The sequence below is a fragment of the Eptesicus fuscus genome, chromosome 12 (genome assembly GCF_027574615.1).
Source record: "Eptesicus fuscus isolate TK198812 chromosome 12, DD_ASM_mEF_20220401, whole genome shotgun sequence".
NCBI classification, from domain to species: domain Eukaryota; kingdom Metazoa; phylum Chordata; class Mammalia; order Chiroptera; family Vespertilionidae; genus Eptesicus; species Eptesicus fuscus.
In genome coordinates, this window is record NC_072484.1 from 40,494,245 (window position 1) to 40,511,157 (window position 16,913).

At 39.5% G+C, this 16,913-nt stretch overlaps 1 protein-coding gene across 5 annotated transcripts; it reads right to left on the reverse strand.

Annotated features, from left to right (window-relative positions):
* Positions 1-913: 913 nt before the first annotated feature.
* Positions 914-16,638, reverse strand: NARS1 (asparaginyl-tRNA synthetase 1). 5 transcript variants are annotated; one of them, XM_054724018.1, is made up of 16 exons: positions 16,431-16,481; positions 15,897-16,050; positions 15,334-15,416; positions 13,301-13,366; positions 13,113-13,205; positions 12,937-13,026; positions 11,861-11,939; positions 10,567-10,637; positions 9,700-9,786; positions 7,511-7,732; positions 7,209-7,408; positions 6,670-6,805; positions 5,784-5,897; positions 3,216-3,347; positions 2,550-2,681; positions 914-2,015 (listed from the first exon to the last, which is right to left on the reverse strand). In XM_054724018.1, the coding sequence occupies exons 4-16, from the start codon at positions 13,358-13,360 to the stop codon at positions 1,884-1,886; spliced, it is 1,548 nt and encodes a 515-aa protein (XP_054579993.1). In that variant the 5' UTR covers positions 13,361-13,366; positions 15,334-15,416; positions 15,897-16,050; positions 16,431-16,481; the 3' UTR covers positions 914-1,883. The 5 variants fall into 5 exon arrangements, with proteins under 5 accessions (XP_054579993.1, XP_028013480.1, XP_008147828.1 ...); XM_028157679.2 differs by lacking the exon at positions 15,897-16,050 and having other exon boundaries at positions 15,334-15,413; positions 16,431-16,638; XM_008149606.3 differs by lacking the exon at positions 15,897-16,050 and having other exon boundaries at positions 16,431-16,637.
* Positions 16,639-16,913: the final 275 nt, after the last annotated feature.

Genomic DNA, 16,913 nt, shown 5'->3' on the forward strand with positions numbered 1-16,913 from the left:
AGAAATAAAAGCCCAATGAGAGGAGAGTGCCACGAGAGCAGGGGCTCAGAACCAGGGTGTCTTGTTTGCTGGACACTCAGCAGGGATGTGGGAGTCGTGACACTTGGACCACAACTACACAGTGAAGGTAAAGAAAGCCCACCTCGCCGAAACCGGTTTGGCTCAGTGGATAGAGCGTCGGTCTGCGGACTGGAGGGTCCCAGGATCAATTCCGGTCAAGGGCATGTACCTTGGTTGCGGGCACATCTCCCGGTGGGGGGTGTGCAGGAGGCAGCTGGTCGATGTCTCTCTCTCATCGATGTTTCTAGCTCTCTATCCCTCTCCCTTCCTCTCTGTGAAAAATCAATAAAATATATATATATAAAAAAAAAGAAAGCCCACCTCTGTGAGATTTGCTGCTCACTGGATCTGATGTCACCATGACCTTGACTTCCTACCCTATCTAACCCCACACCTCTCCCTCAGTATTTATAATTATCAATTAATTTACACAATTAAAATTTAGGACAATTGAATCTAACCCCTCCACCTAAATTGTGATCAAATGAATTGCCTACTTGAATCCAATCATTCACATTCTTACAAGTATCTTTTATTTAACAATATAGGCCAAATACACTACAAATGCCCCATTTCCTTGTCATTTCACTTATTGCAGAATTGGTTATAATTTAATGTGTTCAAAAATAATGCACAAAAAAATTACAAAAAGATGTAGCTAGGATCTACATCTAATTTTTAAAAATCATTCCTTTTCATTACTGCAAATGTTAGTAATACCTACTAAATTTAGTAATATCTAACTTGATATCATAAAATTATACACACACGAAAACTAAAAGATAAAAAATGCAAACATATTAACTAATGTGAGACAGAAATGTTCAGCTTAAAAAAAAATGAAGCCAGCAAAGAGTTTTTATATGTGTCCATTTATTGATTGCTGAGAATACAACCTGAGAATACATGACATGCATTTTGGGGGAGAAATTAACCAAATCTGAAACAAAGCCATTCAAAAAGCCTGCTGAGAGTTAGTAAGGGAGTACAGATGAGATCTGGGGATGACTCAGTCACTTAACAGCTGTTAGTAAGATTCTATGTGCAAATTCTTTGGGAACTTCTTAGTTATGTAGGAACTACCAGGAAAGAGGGAAGACCAGTCTGCCTTTAATTTAAATCAATGCTAGGAAGGATGCCGTGCACTGAAGCATTGAAAAAAAATTTTTGCTCTTCAAATTAAGACAGTTCCATTTTTACAAGTTCTTCCATATCCATCCGTATACCTCAGAATTACAAGCAACTACACGGATTTAGAAAAGATTAATAATGATACAAGAGACTATTCATTTGATCCCAGCATCTAATGTTAAATTGTACTCTGTTGTAATACTAGCAAATTTTTACATCATAGTGTCAATCTTCCCAAGATGTTTAACCCATTGATACAATAAAATGATACAAATTAAGAATTTCAGTTATAATTAAAAGGACAGAAAGTTTAAGTAATTGGAATGTCTTAGACCACAATTAAAACCTATTTAATTATATATATGGTATATATGTGCAAAGATTATAACCTATAATTACATAAACTGCTGAAATATATTCATAATAGCAGTTACATGCCACGTATTTCTCCCAAATTTTGTAATGGATATTTTTTCTTAAAATGGCAACATCAATGTCACTTTATGTTCCAGTGTTTGGGATTGGTTTCTGTGGTAGCAAGAATAGAAAACAAAAAACAAAAGGAGAAAACAGAACCAGACACATCCCCATAGAATACAAAAGGGAAGATCTTGGCTTTTTGTTCTTTTGGACGAGGCAGTCTGTTGCTCTCAGGAACCGTGTGCTGGCCTTCGTGCTTCAGGAGGCACCGGTTATGGCTTGCAGCGCTGGACAAAGCGAGGGTATAAGCATACATCTCGGATGTGATACCTATTCAGAATCCAGGTCAAGAATCGTTCCAAGCCCAAGCCATAGCCTCCATGAGGACAGGTGCCATATTTTCTCTGTTTAAAAAAAAGAGAGAGGAATATGCTTAGTTTACAGTTTTTCCTAACATACTTAAAATTTTCTACTGTGAAATGAGTTAGCTTATTGTGGTTAAGAATTCAACCCTTAATCTAAATACCTTCATGGAACAAATGTGAAGAAATAATTTGGTATGAAAAAACAACAACCAGGAATTAAGTGCTACCTTGGAAAGAAGAGATTTCAAACTTTAAAACCAAGTCAATGTCATTGGTTATAAGAGGAAAATGAAAGATAGCACTAGATATTTGGTTGGATCCAATGACAAATGTTTAAAAATTCAGCAGCGATGAGCAAGGCCAGCAGTTCAATAGGGTTTTAAATGAAGTTAACATATTATTAGCCAAAGCCAAAACTAGCAATATTCACATGACACATTATTATAATCATGAAACTGAATACAGCTCTTTAAATACCAAAGTCCCATCCTGAATCATCACCTTTTAAATTTCAATTTATACAAAACTATTACAATAAAAAAATGTAAAGAGTATTTAAAAAATTGTTCCTACCTGATCTGTGTACCAGTAATAGGGTGTGGGGTCAATTCCTTCCCTTTTATAACCTGCCAGCATTTCTTCACTATCCCAGATACGCATTGAGCCTCCCACAATCTCGCCAACATTGGGCATCAACACGTCGACCTTTAACAACAAGTAAATCAAATGAAGTTACGACAGGCTACCAGTCATGACATTGCTCTATAGTTGAAATGAAAATCACAATTAAGCCCTAGCCGGTTTGGCTCAGTGAATAGAGTGTTGGCCTGTGGACTGAAGGGTCCTGGGTTCAATTCTGGTCAAGGGCACATGCCCGGGTTGTGGGCTCGATCCCCAGTAGGGGGCATGCAGGAGGCAGCCGATCAATGATTCTCTCTCATCATTGATGTTTCTATCTCTCTCTTCCTCTCCATTCCTCTCTAAAATCAATAAAATATATTATAAAAAAAGAAAATCACAATTAAGCTCCTATAGCTAAAGGAGTACTATGATCATGCAAAATGCAAATATTCAAATTCTGTAAGTTAACAAAGTAAATTAGAGAACAAAAAAAATTCTTAAAATAATGTCATTCTAGATTTATAATGAAGTATTTGCCATGAGCTGTATATTATCCCAATAACAGTCTCCACCCCCTTAAAAAGCAAAATCATTAATACTATTAGAATCACAACTGACAGATTCGGTGAGGCGGGAATCCTCAGGACAGCGCTGCATATAGAAGGACTTGATCTCCACAGGAAATCGACACAGCAAGATGGGCTCATTAATGGTGTCCGTCATCAGTCTCTCAGGAGCTTCAGGGATATCCTGAGGTTCAACAAGACTTTATTAACATTTACAGCTCTAAATGCAACAAGACAGAAGCAGCTCTTTCACCCAGTAGCTACCCTTCCTCTTCTTAATGCAACATACCCACTATCACCCAGACACATAGGGTAAGGGACAATTTCTTTAAAAAAATATATATATATTTTAAAAACCCAGTTATTAAATAAACTATAAAATGATCTGCATCCTTCTACAATATATCTCACATGCCATGCTGCTTGAGGAATGAAACCCCCCAAACAAACAAAAAAGCCCCACCCAAGTCATTATCACTGTGACTAGATATTGCTCAGTCATTTTTGTCAATGGCTAGTTTTATCTAGCTCTGAAGCAGACATGGTCCATTTCATATCATAAGACATATAATAATCAGTGAATGCTCCAGAGCATCACAGATATACACACAGTGTATGTTACTAATAACAACAATCTTTTGCCTGGCTGGAGGAACCCAGTGGTTAAGCGTCAACATATGAATCGGAGGTCACATTTGATTCCTGGTCAGGGCACCTGCCCAGATTGTGGGCTTGATCCCCAGTGTGGGGTGTGCAGGAGGCAGCCAATCAATGATTCTCTCTCATCATTGATATTCTTATCCTCTTTCTCCCTCTCCCTTCCTCTCTGAAGTCAATAAAAACAAACAAACAAAAAACAATAATCTTTAAAATCTCCTAGTATCTGCACTTCTTTCCTATAATAATAAATCTGTGTACCTTCAATGATAGTATGACACTGTCATAAGACAAATAGCCAATGTCAAATTTTAAGTGTAACCACACCTGGAATAGTTAGCCAAGATTTGTTAGATGATGATGAGTCCGTTTTCTCTCAAACATCCTTCAGTAAACCACAGATAAATTCCAGTGAAAACTCCTGTCCCAGTAAAAATTGAAGAAAGAACTGGACAAGACTCACTGATTTGTTTAGTGTAGGAACTGAAATGGAGCTTAGCAATCACCTGGCCCACCTGTTTCCAAGCTCTAGTCCCTGGAGCCCTGTGCCCTCTAAAGTACAGAGAGATGGGAGGTGAGTGGGAGAGCTCTGGTCTCTCAGCTTTTATCTATTTTGCACCCTAGAGTTATCCTGAGGTTGAATAAGATTGAATTGAAGGAAAAGGGGTCTTTTCCAAAAGTCTGAAGACTGTTTACCTACTGTAGCATACTCTTGTGTATGGGTGTAGAATAAGGACTGACACGCCCTTATCACTTCCTGTGCCAGGGACCCTATAGGCATTTTGCTCACTGAGTCCTCACGACTTTGCAAAGTGGATGTTACCTCGACATCAGAGATAAAGAACCAGAGAGCAGGGTCACTGGCCTTCAGTTATACAGCAGTGAGGACAGAGGTGGGAGCTAAGCCCACCTGGGAAGGCTTCTTATTCCAAAACTTGTATTCTTTCCACTCATCTTCAGTACAAAATTCTATTATACATCATCAATTGAATTCATGAAACATTAAGAGTAACTTACATAGGTCAAGTCTACTGTTTGTCCTCTCTGTAAATTCCTTCTAAAAATAAAATAAACCTCTAGCTAGCAGTAATTACATTTCGTCTGTAGAATAGTTGGATTTGCAAATATTATGCAAGGAATGGTTAAATGCACAGGGAAGAGGGCTGAGAATTGTGTTAACAATTTATACCCCCATCCTGGCAGCTCAGTTGGTTAGAGCGCTATCCTGATATGCCAAAGTTGTGGGTTCAATCCCAATCAGGGCACATACAAGAATCAAACAATGAATTCATAAACAAATGGAACAACAAATTGATGTCTCTCTCTCTCTCTCAAATCAATAAATAAAAAATTTAGCAAATAATCTACACCCCAAACAGATACCCACTCAGTTTACCTGGGGCCCCAGGCCACCTTCCTTATCAAGGCTTCTCTTGGTTTTGCATTTTAACCAGCAGCTATTTTCTTCTTTGAATCTCCTCCACACGAAGGAGTTTTGATTTACTGTTTTGAGGGGAGGGATCCTTTTTGCAAAGCCAGATACTTTCTCCAGACAAACAAAACAAATATATACACATGCTAACATTCTGCACCTAATTTTACAGTTTTCAGCTTTCTGAGGCATCCTGGCAGCCTAGATAATTACAACCAAGCTTATGACTGACCATGGAAGAAGAGAAAAGAGGCAACGGATGAGGTGTGAAAGCGAAAAACTTGCTAATATTTGTTGAACGCTACAGTAAGGCACTGTTCTAAGGCTTACTCTACATCTCTCTCTCTCTCTTTTTTTTTTTTACTCTACATCTCTTAAGTCAATGAACCCTCAGCCATCCTAGAAGGTTCAGTTACCATTGATTTGATGGCAAGCAGATGCCTCCTGCATCTCTGGTTAATTAAGCAGAAGTAGCAATCCACTTAAGCACAATGCCCGCCTTTGAAACAATGATTAGAAAGGAATACATACCTCTCCAAATTCATAGAAAGTTCCATCTTCTTTCTTTATATTGTGTTCTTTGAGCCACACAATAGCATCTGAATAGTTCATCCGTTTGAAAGGCCGTTTGGGGGGCTTGAAATTCTACAGAAGGAAAAATACAGTGTATATAAAGAAACCATTAACACTAAAATTTCCATTTTAAGAAAAACTACTTAGTACCATTGTAAAATATTATTTCAGACTAAAAATCAATGTGGATATTCCTAAAAACAAAAACATATGAACTTCCTCCTAAGTTAAAATGTTATGAAATTACTGACAATTATTTTTTTAATGCATGAATATAAAAATACTTTAATTTTAAATGCTTCCACTTTTAAAGTACTCCCCTGAAAGGGATGTCAAAAAAGCATTAGATAAAAGAGGTTTCAAACGTTCTGCAGGGCTCTGATTGAGGGGGAGGTGAGTGGAACTGACTACTGGTGATTACATAACTGGAATCTTTGTGGTAATACATGTGAGAGTATAAACTAACTCCAGCAAACTCATTATTCCCTGAACCATTGATGTGAAATTATATATTGTTGTTATTTCCAAAGGCGATTCCACTTTTACTGAAATGCAGCAGTCACTGAGCACCAACTATCTTGCTTATTACATAGTCCAGTTAATGTGTCCCTAACAAAAACAAAGCCACAGATGATCTTATCTCTTCTTTGTGTATGTACATGTATGTTTGAAGCTGTTTGCACATTCTTGGTTAGTTGCCTTTTGAAGTAGCATGGAGAAATGGCAACTATTAGTCACTTATTTCAAAGCTTGCCAACCCATTTAATCTATAAATACTGAGGGTGAAAACAACATTGCCTTCCAGAAATCATAATTTTGTATTTCCATAGAACACTAGACCTACCGGATTGAGGTCATACACTATGCTTGCTGCGGGTGATTTCAAGACTCTATCTACCACGTCACAAACCAAGTCCTCCAACCGGTTCAGGAGCTCCTCAAAGGTCAGGAAAGGACACTCTGCCTCCACGTGAGTGTATCTGAAGAACGAGACACTAGCTCAGAGCTGCTCTTCGTTTCTACTAAGTTTCTCTCATACAAGGATTTTAACACTGGGAAATTGTCCAGAAAAATAAAATTCCAACCTTGCTAACTCTGCAAATTAGTCTTAGCACACACCTACCTTGCTCCTTTAAATAATGAATTTTTGTTTATTCCTTAACACATAAAGGATCAAGGCTAAGTAAAAGGAAGGCCTTAGCTAGCTATGGTCTAAGAGGCAAAACTTCTTACATGGTTTCAATTAATTTATTCAACTGCTCTTCATATATACTCTTAATATACCAACACATTTACATAGGCATCGTTTGACTACATAAAAATTGCTTTTCTAAACAATTATTTTTACATTTTTTAAAATAAAAATAAAAAGACAATTCATACTCAGCCAGGTGCCTTCTTGTTCTGGATTGTTCTGCCCTGTATGACTGTGCAATACAAAAAACATCTCCCAGAGCTGGAATGCAGGTCTCCAGGTACAACTGAGAGGACTGAGTCAAAAATGCCTCTTCTCCAAAATAGTCAAGTTTGAAGAGTGTAGCACCACCTTCTACTTGAGTTTGCACTAATGTTGGAGGAGTAACCTGTTCAAATGGAAAGGAGTAAAGAAAGCCTACTGTGAGCACCTCTATTCAAGCTGAAGAATGGCCAAAGGTATCATTTGCAAGAGATGAGTGCACACTTACTTCACAGTACCCCCTATCAAAGAAGTGATCTCTAAAGCACCTGGTGACCATGGAGCGCGCTTTCAAGATTTTGGACATGTTTTCTCCTCGGATCATCATGTGTCTGTTGTTGAGCTGGACATCAACGTCAGACTCTTCGTTGATCAAGTTATCGGCTCCTCCAGCAGGGGCCAAGCCGATCAGTTCCCAGAAGTCACAACTCAGCTCATGGCCCCCAGGAGCCTACATTTTTAAAAAAGGAGGGGAGGGATGAAAGGGAAGGAGAATGAAACAAAAAATTTACAGTAGTAGTAAAGATTTTATGTCAAAATGTAATAGATTCAAATAATCTTTCTGACTCCACATTGCTCCAACCTGCCAGGTCCTATGACATGTAGATTAGAATCTTCTGCTTAGTCCTGCACACAGATATGCTAGTCATTCAAGGATCTAACCTGTAGTCTAGAAATTACTGAAACAACCTCCCCGCTCACCACGACTTCCCCAAAGAGATAAGGAAGATATGTAAAAAAAAAAAAAAATTTATAGGTGCCCTAGCCGGTTTGGCTTAGTGGATAGAGTGTTGGCCTGCGAACTGAAAGGTCCCAGGTTTGATTGCGGTCAAAGGCACATGCCCAGGTTGTGGGCTCGATCACAGTGGGGGACTTGCAGGAGGCAGCTGATCAATGATTCTCTCTCAACAAGGATGTTTCTGTCTCTCTCTCCCTCTTACTTCCTCTCTGAAATCAATAAAAATATATTTTTAAAAAACCCACACAAAAATATTTTTAAAAATTTTATAGGAATCTTGTAACTGGGACCAAGACAACTGGAGTTTGTTGAACAAAAGCAAAGAATTTTCACCACCCCCTTGGACCAGACGTCTGTGGTCATTAATAACCTCTTGACTTTAAACCCCTCCTGTTTTCCCCTGTCCCCTGACATAAAAGACAACTGAATTCTGTACTTTCTCAAGATGGTTCTTTAGGACGCTAGTCTGCCTTCTCCTCTGCTTGCTGGCTTCTGAATAAAGTTGCTTTCCTTACCCCAATTCCTTCTCACTCAACTTACTGGCTGTTGTGCAGCGAACACTTTGAGTTTTTACTTGATTACAAAAATTTTTGGTAAGCTGATATTTCTAAAAATCTCATCATTATTAGCCTACCCTTCTATCAGATCCAATAATTCAATTTTATATTGATATATTTAATATTCCTTTCAGAGTTAATTCACATACAAGTTTTTAAAAAATTAGAAAGCACAAAGTAAAAAATAAAACTACAATCCCACAACTTGGAGTAACTACTAACTACTATTAATATTTTGGTATATCTTTCTAGCCTTTACCAATAATTGAAAGTAACACAATACTCACATTGAAAAACTCCTTAAATGCAAAGATTTTACAACAAGCTGTTTCTCCTTGGAACATATATATAGTAAAAGTTCAAATTCTCCCTGACAATTCCATTAAAAACAATTCATTTTAGAAGCCACCAATTATGGAATACATAACTTTCTTCATGCCAAACACTGGACAGCAAGTAACATCACAACAATCACTCCATTTCCCAATCACATTAATTCCAAGGAAAATCCAGGGAACTTGGATCAGATATTCACTCTCAATACAGGTTCTTCTTTTACATGTGCTCTGACTCTTTTTTATCAGCATTTCTAGTCCATTAGGTAGACTCTGGTGGTTAGTATGTCACCTTTGTTTTCTTTCCCAGCCAAGGAATATAACTGCAGTGGTAGTTATTTGAGCAACAATTACTAACAAATAACTGTAACTGGTACAGGTTATGTGCCTGTTGGCTAGGAAACAAACATCTTTTTGCATATCAGTTATATTTAACTTTTTTAAGAGGTTTTCAAATTCTATTCAGAAAATTTCAGATTTAGATTACTGTTCTTTCCTGAAATTTCTTGGATTAAGTTTTTTTCCACCTAGCTGAAAAGTTATTCACACACCCACAGCAAAGTGGCCACATTATGGTCTATGAAGATTATTCAGGAATTCTATAAGGTTGGAAATCCCTGAGTTTGTCACATCTTATGAGCTGTACAGTAGGATTTCACTGGAAAAGGAAAAGATACTAAATTTAGCAACTGCATCATATTTGTGTATTTATATGCCAAGTACCAAAAGTACAAATTGGAAAACAAGCAAACAGCTATTCACCCAGTGAGAAAGTCAATCCACTCACCTGCTTGCCCTTTGGGGTAAGATTTAGCATTCCGTACACTGCAACACTACTCTCAGTGGACAAGACTACTCCATTGTAACATTGACACTATAAAAAGATCAAGTTCAAACTTAGTTATTCACATTTACATTAAAATATTCTAACGTATAGAAAGCAAAGGGGATTATTTACAAACAAATTATCTGGTCCAAAACTAGTAAAATAAGATGGCCATCAATTTTTAATATTAATAAAGAATAGCTATTTTTATAAAATATTTATCTCTATATAAATATACACATTTATGTAAATAGATACTTTATATACATACATAGGCATAAATGACACTAACCCACATCTCTTAAAAATAATTGAAAAATTCCTTTTTATTTGAATTCAGACTGTTAAAATAATACAGAGTCAATATGAGCTATGATCACCAATACTTGTTAAAATCATTAGAAGAAAAGTGATAGGGAACTTTATAATGGAGGGAGGGACCAGGCTATCAACACCTGAGTCCACAATTCAAAAAAAAAAAAAAAAAAAACCACACACACACACACACACACACACACACAACACACCAACCAGACATTATGTGTTTCACAATATGCAATTGGAAGAGCTCTGCCCATGAAATAGTGGTGCCAAATATCTATATATCTATATACACAACATATATATAAATTATATATGTAGATATATGAGTAGACTTAACATCCAGCTTATACAATTGACCAAATTCAGAGAAATTCCACAGGACAACCAACCAGTTTTTCCCCAACAAATAAATGTTTTCCATAATAATAGTTAAAATTCCAAAAACTAACAATAAAGGAAGCTACTGAAAAAATTGAAATTTTAGCCACAAGAGAAAATATTTACCAAATCATCTGACAAGACACACTGAAGATACCCTGTACCATCCCGCAACACCAGAAACATTAAGTTCTTTCCTGAAAGTGAGAAAGAGAAATGTATTGAAAGTTCAGACCTCCCAGGGGCTGCCCTTCCTCTGAAGTGTCACTGGTTCTATCACTACTCAGTGTTTGTAAAGCACGTTATCTTCTTAATTGTACTTTCAAATCCGATGTGATCCTCATGACCCACGCGACCATGGGAAAGCAGACAGTAAGCAGCATGAGATGAGGGATTAGTCCTATTAGCCGCTGACGCCCCACCAATGCCTAACGGACTCTGCACTCGGTGCGAGGTGCAGAAAGACTGTGGTAGAGAATCATTTTTTCTTATTTATGTCTCTCCCTTTTTAAATGAATCTTCACCCGAGGATATGTTTTTAGAGAGAGAAAAAGAGAGAAAAGCATCGATGTGAGAACTTTGATCAGTTGCCTCCCCTATGTGCTCGGACTAGGGATTGAACTTGCAACCCAGGTATGTGCCGATCAGGAATCGACCCGCAACCTTTTGGTTTTCAGGAGACGCTCAACCAATTGAGCCACCCGGCCAGGGCAAATGTCCCATTTCTTTTTACGAAGGATTTGATAACCACTTACAATAAAACACATGTAATAAAGTAATAAAAAGAGAAAGAGAGCCCTGGCCAGTTTGGCTCAGTGGATGGAGCGTCGGTCTGCGGACTCATGGTCCCAGGTTCGATTCCAGTCAAGGGCATGTACCTTGGTTGCAGGCACATCCCCAGTAGGGGGCGTGCAGGAGGCAGCTGATTGATGTTTCTCTCTCATTGATGTTTCTGGCTCTCTCTCCCTCTCCCTTCCTCTCTGTAAAAAAAAAATCAATAAAATATATTGGGGGGAAAAAATAAAATATATTTTAAAAAAAGAGAGAAAGAGAAAGCAAAATATCAGGAGAAGCAGAATGCAAATATACTAATTATAAGTGTCATGAGTACTACCATCAGTAAGTGTCAGATTTGGCTACTTCCTGCTTTTTATTAAAAACTAAGTTCAACTACACAAATATTTATTGGACATCTTCTGACCACTGTGATTGCTTACAGTTAAATAGCATTTAAAATTTTTTTTTAACTTTTAATAGTCATATTGAATAAGAACAAATTTAGGATATAAGTAACTATCTCCTTTAAAAAGCTAGCATCCAAAAATCAAAATATTTCCAAGTAATGTTTTTACATTAATCTTCATCTAAGACCAGGTATAATTAAAAATAAAAGAGAGAAAAGGAAAGCTATGCCATTTACCTTGCCTTCGCAGCCGATGGACCCAGCCAAACACTTTAACTCTTTGGCCTCTATATCCTTCTAATGCATGAATCTTCACCTGTCAAATTAAAATAAATAACATTTCACTAACTGTGTCATTTATCACATATCAATTTTTCACTAATATTAGATGGATGACAGTAAAGCGTTAAAATTTCAAAAATGGTGCAAAACTACAGATTAGTAACTCTACTGCAAGGTTAGAACCAGAAAATTTCACCATACTGAGTGGCTAAAAAAAATCCGAGTCTTCTTTCTCTTAGTGCAAAACCAACTGTAAGAAACATCCAGAATTTCAGCTATGGCTACAGAAAATCAGTGAGTAAATGAACTCACAATAGCAAAAACCCAAATTCACACAGAGCCCTTTTCCTGACCTCACGGTCCCTCCAGACATTCTGGGAGGTAGAAGTTAACAAAGGCTAGCTAGCTTTTTGTTTGGGGGATGAAGGAGAATAGAGAAGATGAGTAAAGGGGATGGTGAATACAACCAAGAAAACAGCTTCCTCACTAAAAAAACAAGGAAAATACGGCAGTTCATCAGCAATCGGAACTATCTGAAATCTACACATGCCCACTCACAGGCCAGCATTCTGTTCTAGAAAGAATAGAGAAGGAATCCAATTTCATAAAATCACAAAACTTTGTATTTAAAAAATCCTGTCCGACTGGCATGGCTTAATCGTTGAGCATCAACCTATGAACCAGGTCACAGTTCCATTCCTGGTCAGGGCACATGCCCAGGTTGTGGGCTCGATTCCTAGTGTGGGGCTTGCAGGAGTCAGCCGATCAATAATTCTCTCTCATCATTGAAGTTTTCTCTCTCTCTCCCTCTCCTTTCCTCTCTGAAATCAATAAAAATATTTAAAAATAAAAAGAAAATGAACCCCAAAAGAACCACCAGCCACAAAACTCTAAAACATTACTTCTCTCTATCCCTTCTTCTAAATAAAGGAAAGGAAAGACCGACAATGCAAAGGAACAAACCTCGCGGCAGGCCCTCAGACACAGAAATAACAGTTTGCCGTGTTTGTGACAATATATGTCACACTTACACATTTCGGCTCTGGAAGACTTGGATCGTTTTCAATGGTAATCTTCTTTGCTTCTTCCAGGTTCTTTTCTCTTCTCAAATTGTCTTCTGCCTAATTTTAATGATAAAGCAGTTTGTTAACACGGTTCCTAGTGTTCTAACTTTTCAAATGTTCTCCGTCGAGAATTCATTGCTCACCTCTTTCTTTTCCCGGGATTCACTCTTCATTTGTTCCCTATGCCACATTTTCCTAATGTTCTTCATCTGTGATTTAGAAATAACATCCCACCGCTAGAGAGAAGAACAGACATTTAGTTTTTTAAGACCTCTATGTTCTGATGAATATTCAGAAAATAAAATTCTGTACAGGTTTTCGTTCACCCTACCTCATTTTCTTTTTGTGAATCTACGTAAATGGTAGGAAATGGTTCTTTTCCCACTGTCATCAAAGCCTTGGATGGAGAGAGAGAAAAAGAAAATAGCTTAACATTGTACAATATTTAAGATCAAAATAACACCTTAATTATGAGGCAACTTCAACCGTCTAGGACATAATCAAGAGCCAAGAAGAGATCCCAAGAGTTGAAAGTCAATATTGATATATATTGACTGGTTGAAGTACTAAGTACATTTTTTTTTTTTTTTTTTTTTACCTTTTGGGTCCTTTTGCAAAATTCTAGCAAGTTCAGTTACATAGTATAGTTTCCCAGCCACAAGTAGACTAGAAGCAACAGATTTTAAGTGGCATAGAGGCCAGAGGGAGTCACGCTGACAACAGAGGAGACAGATGATAGCAAAAGCCAGTTACAACTCACAACTAAGTGATTAATCCTGGCTAAGGAACAGATAAGACAATTCTGAAACTCTAGCAACAAAATAATGGCTAAGAACACAAAGGGCTAAGTTTCATTTAATTTTAAAAATTACTCTTATGTAGAATACCTCTTTCACTAATACTAGAACACATCAGCTTTGCTGTTATTGAATATTAGAGGCCCAGTGCACGAATTCATGCATGGGTGGGGGCCGGCCAGGTGGAGGGGCCGTGGGCAGTTGGCCAGCCGGCTTAGCTCCCTGGTCAAACTCTGGGTTGACAATTTGCATATTAGCCTTTTATTATATAGGATTTTATAATTCATATATTCTTTTTTTAAAAAGTAGTTTAAAGTATGTAAAAGATAAATGTTTTATTAACTACTTCAAATTTTCTCCCAAGTTGTTAAGTCAATCAAGAAATAATTGTAAGGAATTACTCTCTCCAATCATAAGATCTAAATCTTACAAAAAGCTTTCTAAAAGTATAGTTTCCAAACCTTGGAAGACCTGCAGAATCTAACTGACCCTAGCTCATACACACACACACACACACACACACGTCTACACTCTCCTCTATGGGTTCCTCACTCACACTCTCTCTCTCCCTACCTTCCTGCCAGTCGCCATCTTTCAGTCTCCCTGTGGTTACTTTTCCAGTTTCCAAACCTAAAAAACACCTTTCCTCTGGTTTTAACAGCAGTTCCAACTCAATGACTGGTACAGAGGAGGGGGAAACCTGGCCCTTTTAAAAAACACCCAAGAACTCATGTTTTTAACCATCAGACTTCGTAGGGATGTTTGCAAATCATTAGGAATTCACTTAATACCTGACACTCTCTACTCATCACTCCTTTTGTATCACTGAAATTGAAGGAGCCAAACTGTAATTCCCCAAATCAGAATGGCATGCTTTTGCTAACAGCGACATTCTGCAAACATTCACCTAAACAGTGTTGTTAGTTTGGGGAACTCAAGTCACCCCAACAGCCCAGAAATGAGAGAAATATTTCCCCCTAAGAGTTAAAAAGTAAGAACTATGTACGACACACCAAAGCATACTCGAGAGAATGCTCCCAGGAGAGGAACACTTGATAATAACCTAAACAAGTGTTGTAACTAACATAGGTAACACAAAGGGGGATTGGCCAGGTATGGACACAGAAAAAGTGTCAGGGCAGAGCTTTTTTCCTAGCACGTCCAAGGAGGGAGCTTTAACATTTCATTACCTGTCAGGTGCAAACATTTCAGTTCAACAGGCAAACCCACGGCTACTTAAGGAGGGATGTCTTGACCCACACCTTAACCTGAAGCTGAATATTATTTCAACAAGAACTAAAAAAACTGGCCATCTGACTCATTGGAGAGACACATTCCAAGATGCAATACCACATAAGGAAAAAAGAAGACATTTTTAAAATGTTCAAATAAGTTTAGACTTAGATCTAATACTGTTAAAGCTACATTTCTATACACAATCTTTTTCCTTTTTCTGAAAACTCTCTTCAAAACCTAGTGCTTGAAATAAATTATTGACAAGACACGTAATAATTGACGTAAGTCATTCATAAATGCAGAGCTGTTCTGCTGTGAGAGGAGACACTACCTTTAGACCGGTTTTAAAAGGTTTCTCCTTGGTTCCATCACCTGTCGCATCATTTCCCTCTCGATCCGAGACGTAGAGCTCTGCTGTTTTACAAAGTGAGAATAAGTTACATATTTGGACAATAATCATCCGTCATCTCATACTGCAACTACTTCATCCATTCTTTATTTCTGTGAACAGAACAAGCAGCTGATTTACGATAGTAAAAAACTGCCACAGCCCAAAAGAAAATGTACCGCAATGATTTTCCCAGGCCCCTATTTCAATGACATCCATCTCATGAACTTTGGTCACTTGAATAATCTGTGACCCTGCTTCCATCTCCTCGAGTTCCCAGGAATAAAGACGGGCTTTGAGGTTGGCTAGACCAGCCTGGAATCCTGGGATGTTGCGCCTTCACAGCAAGGGTGGTCCTGGGGAATTCACTTAACTTCCCAAGGGTATTTCCTTGACTATAAAATAGGGGAAACAACGCCCACCTTGTAGGCTGCACTGAGGACGAAATAAAGTCACACATACAAATCAGGTACCCCGGTGTCAGTGCCCAGATGTCAAATAAATACCGGTTCCTTCTGGTCTCTACAGGACACCGAAGCTCGGAGGTGAAACACGTTGCAGAAGGCCTCGCGACTAGGAAGTCTGCTAGGGAACCAGGTCTGCTTTTCCCGTTTCCATTGCTCCGTATGGAGGGCCGGGGAACCTCAGCACCAGTGAGGACTGAGAAAGAGGGTTCCAATTCTAAAGGCCTTTCCTGACGATCACTTGGAAGAGTGACGTCGATGAAGGGTACCCTGAGGTCCGACAGTGCCTACCTCAGCCGCATCCCGGGATTTTCGGGGGGCAGGGCGGGAGCGGCCGCCACACCAGGCCCGGGGCCTAGAGGGCTGGAGGGAGGCCGGGGCGAGCCCAGCAGCCCGGCCCGGCGGGCCCAGGGCCTGCACACCCTCCCTGCCATCGTTCACGTCTGAAGAGTGGGGGCACGCCCCCTCAGCGCCAGGCCACCGGCAAGGGCTGGTAACCGGTCTGAGCGAGGCTCCTGCCCCGGGCAGAGGCAACGCGCCACCTTACACACCCGGGGGTCCCAGAGCCGCACTCACCTAGCACCATCCCTGCGGTCGCCCGGGTCACCTCCAAGGACATCAGCTCCCAACCCGCCGCCGCCTTGTCACCGCAACGTGCACCGGCGGCTTCCTCGACTCCAACGTTGCATCATATAACGTCGTGCCTAGGTCGCCCCAATGAGTCACCCGAGCATCGCGGCGCCATTGGTTACAAGAGGTTAGGCGACAAGGGCAAGCGTGGCTGCGGCCGCCATCTTTGGGCCGGGCAGAGGCAACTTCCGGTCCGCCCGGCGCCCCGCCCCCCTGGCTCGCCCCGCCCCGTGTACTCCGACATCCGGGTCATCCCTGACCCGGGACTCCTGGACCATCGGACTCATCTGGGACCGGAAGACGTTCCCTTCCGTCTCCTACTTTCTACTTTCTCCGGCGAATTTTCCAATTCTGCCCCCAGCGGTGGGCTCCAGGGCCCTCTGGGAAACAGACGCAGATTCCGGTCCATATCCCCAGACGTGGACTTGC

Bases quoted from the DNA above. Each gene is read 5' to 3' on its own strand.
- NARS1 (XM_008149606.3), bottom strand. From the start codon at position 16,473: ATGTCCTTGGAGGTGACCCGGGCGACCGCAGGGATGGTGCTAG. The intron at 13,206-13,300 runs GTAGGGTGAACG...TCTTCTCTCTAG, and splicing joins ATTCACAAAAAGAAAATGAG to CGGTGGGATGTTATTTCTAA. The intron at 5,898-6,669 runs GTAGGTCTAGTG...TTCCTTCTGTAG, and splicing joins TAGTGTATGACCTCAATCCG to AATTTCAAGCCCCCCAAACG.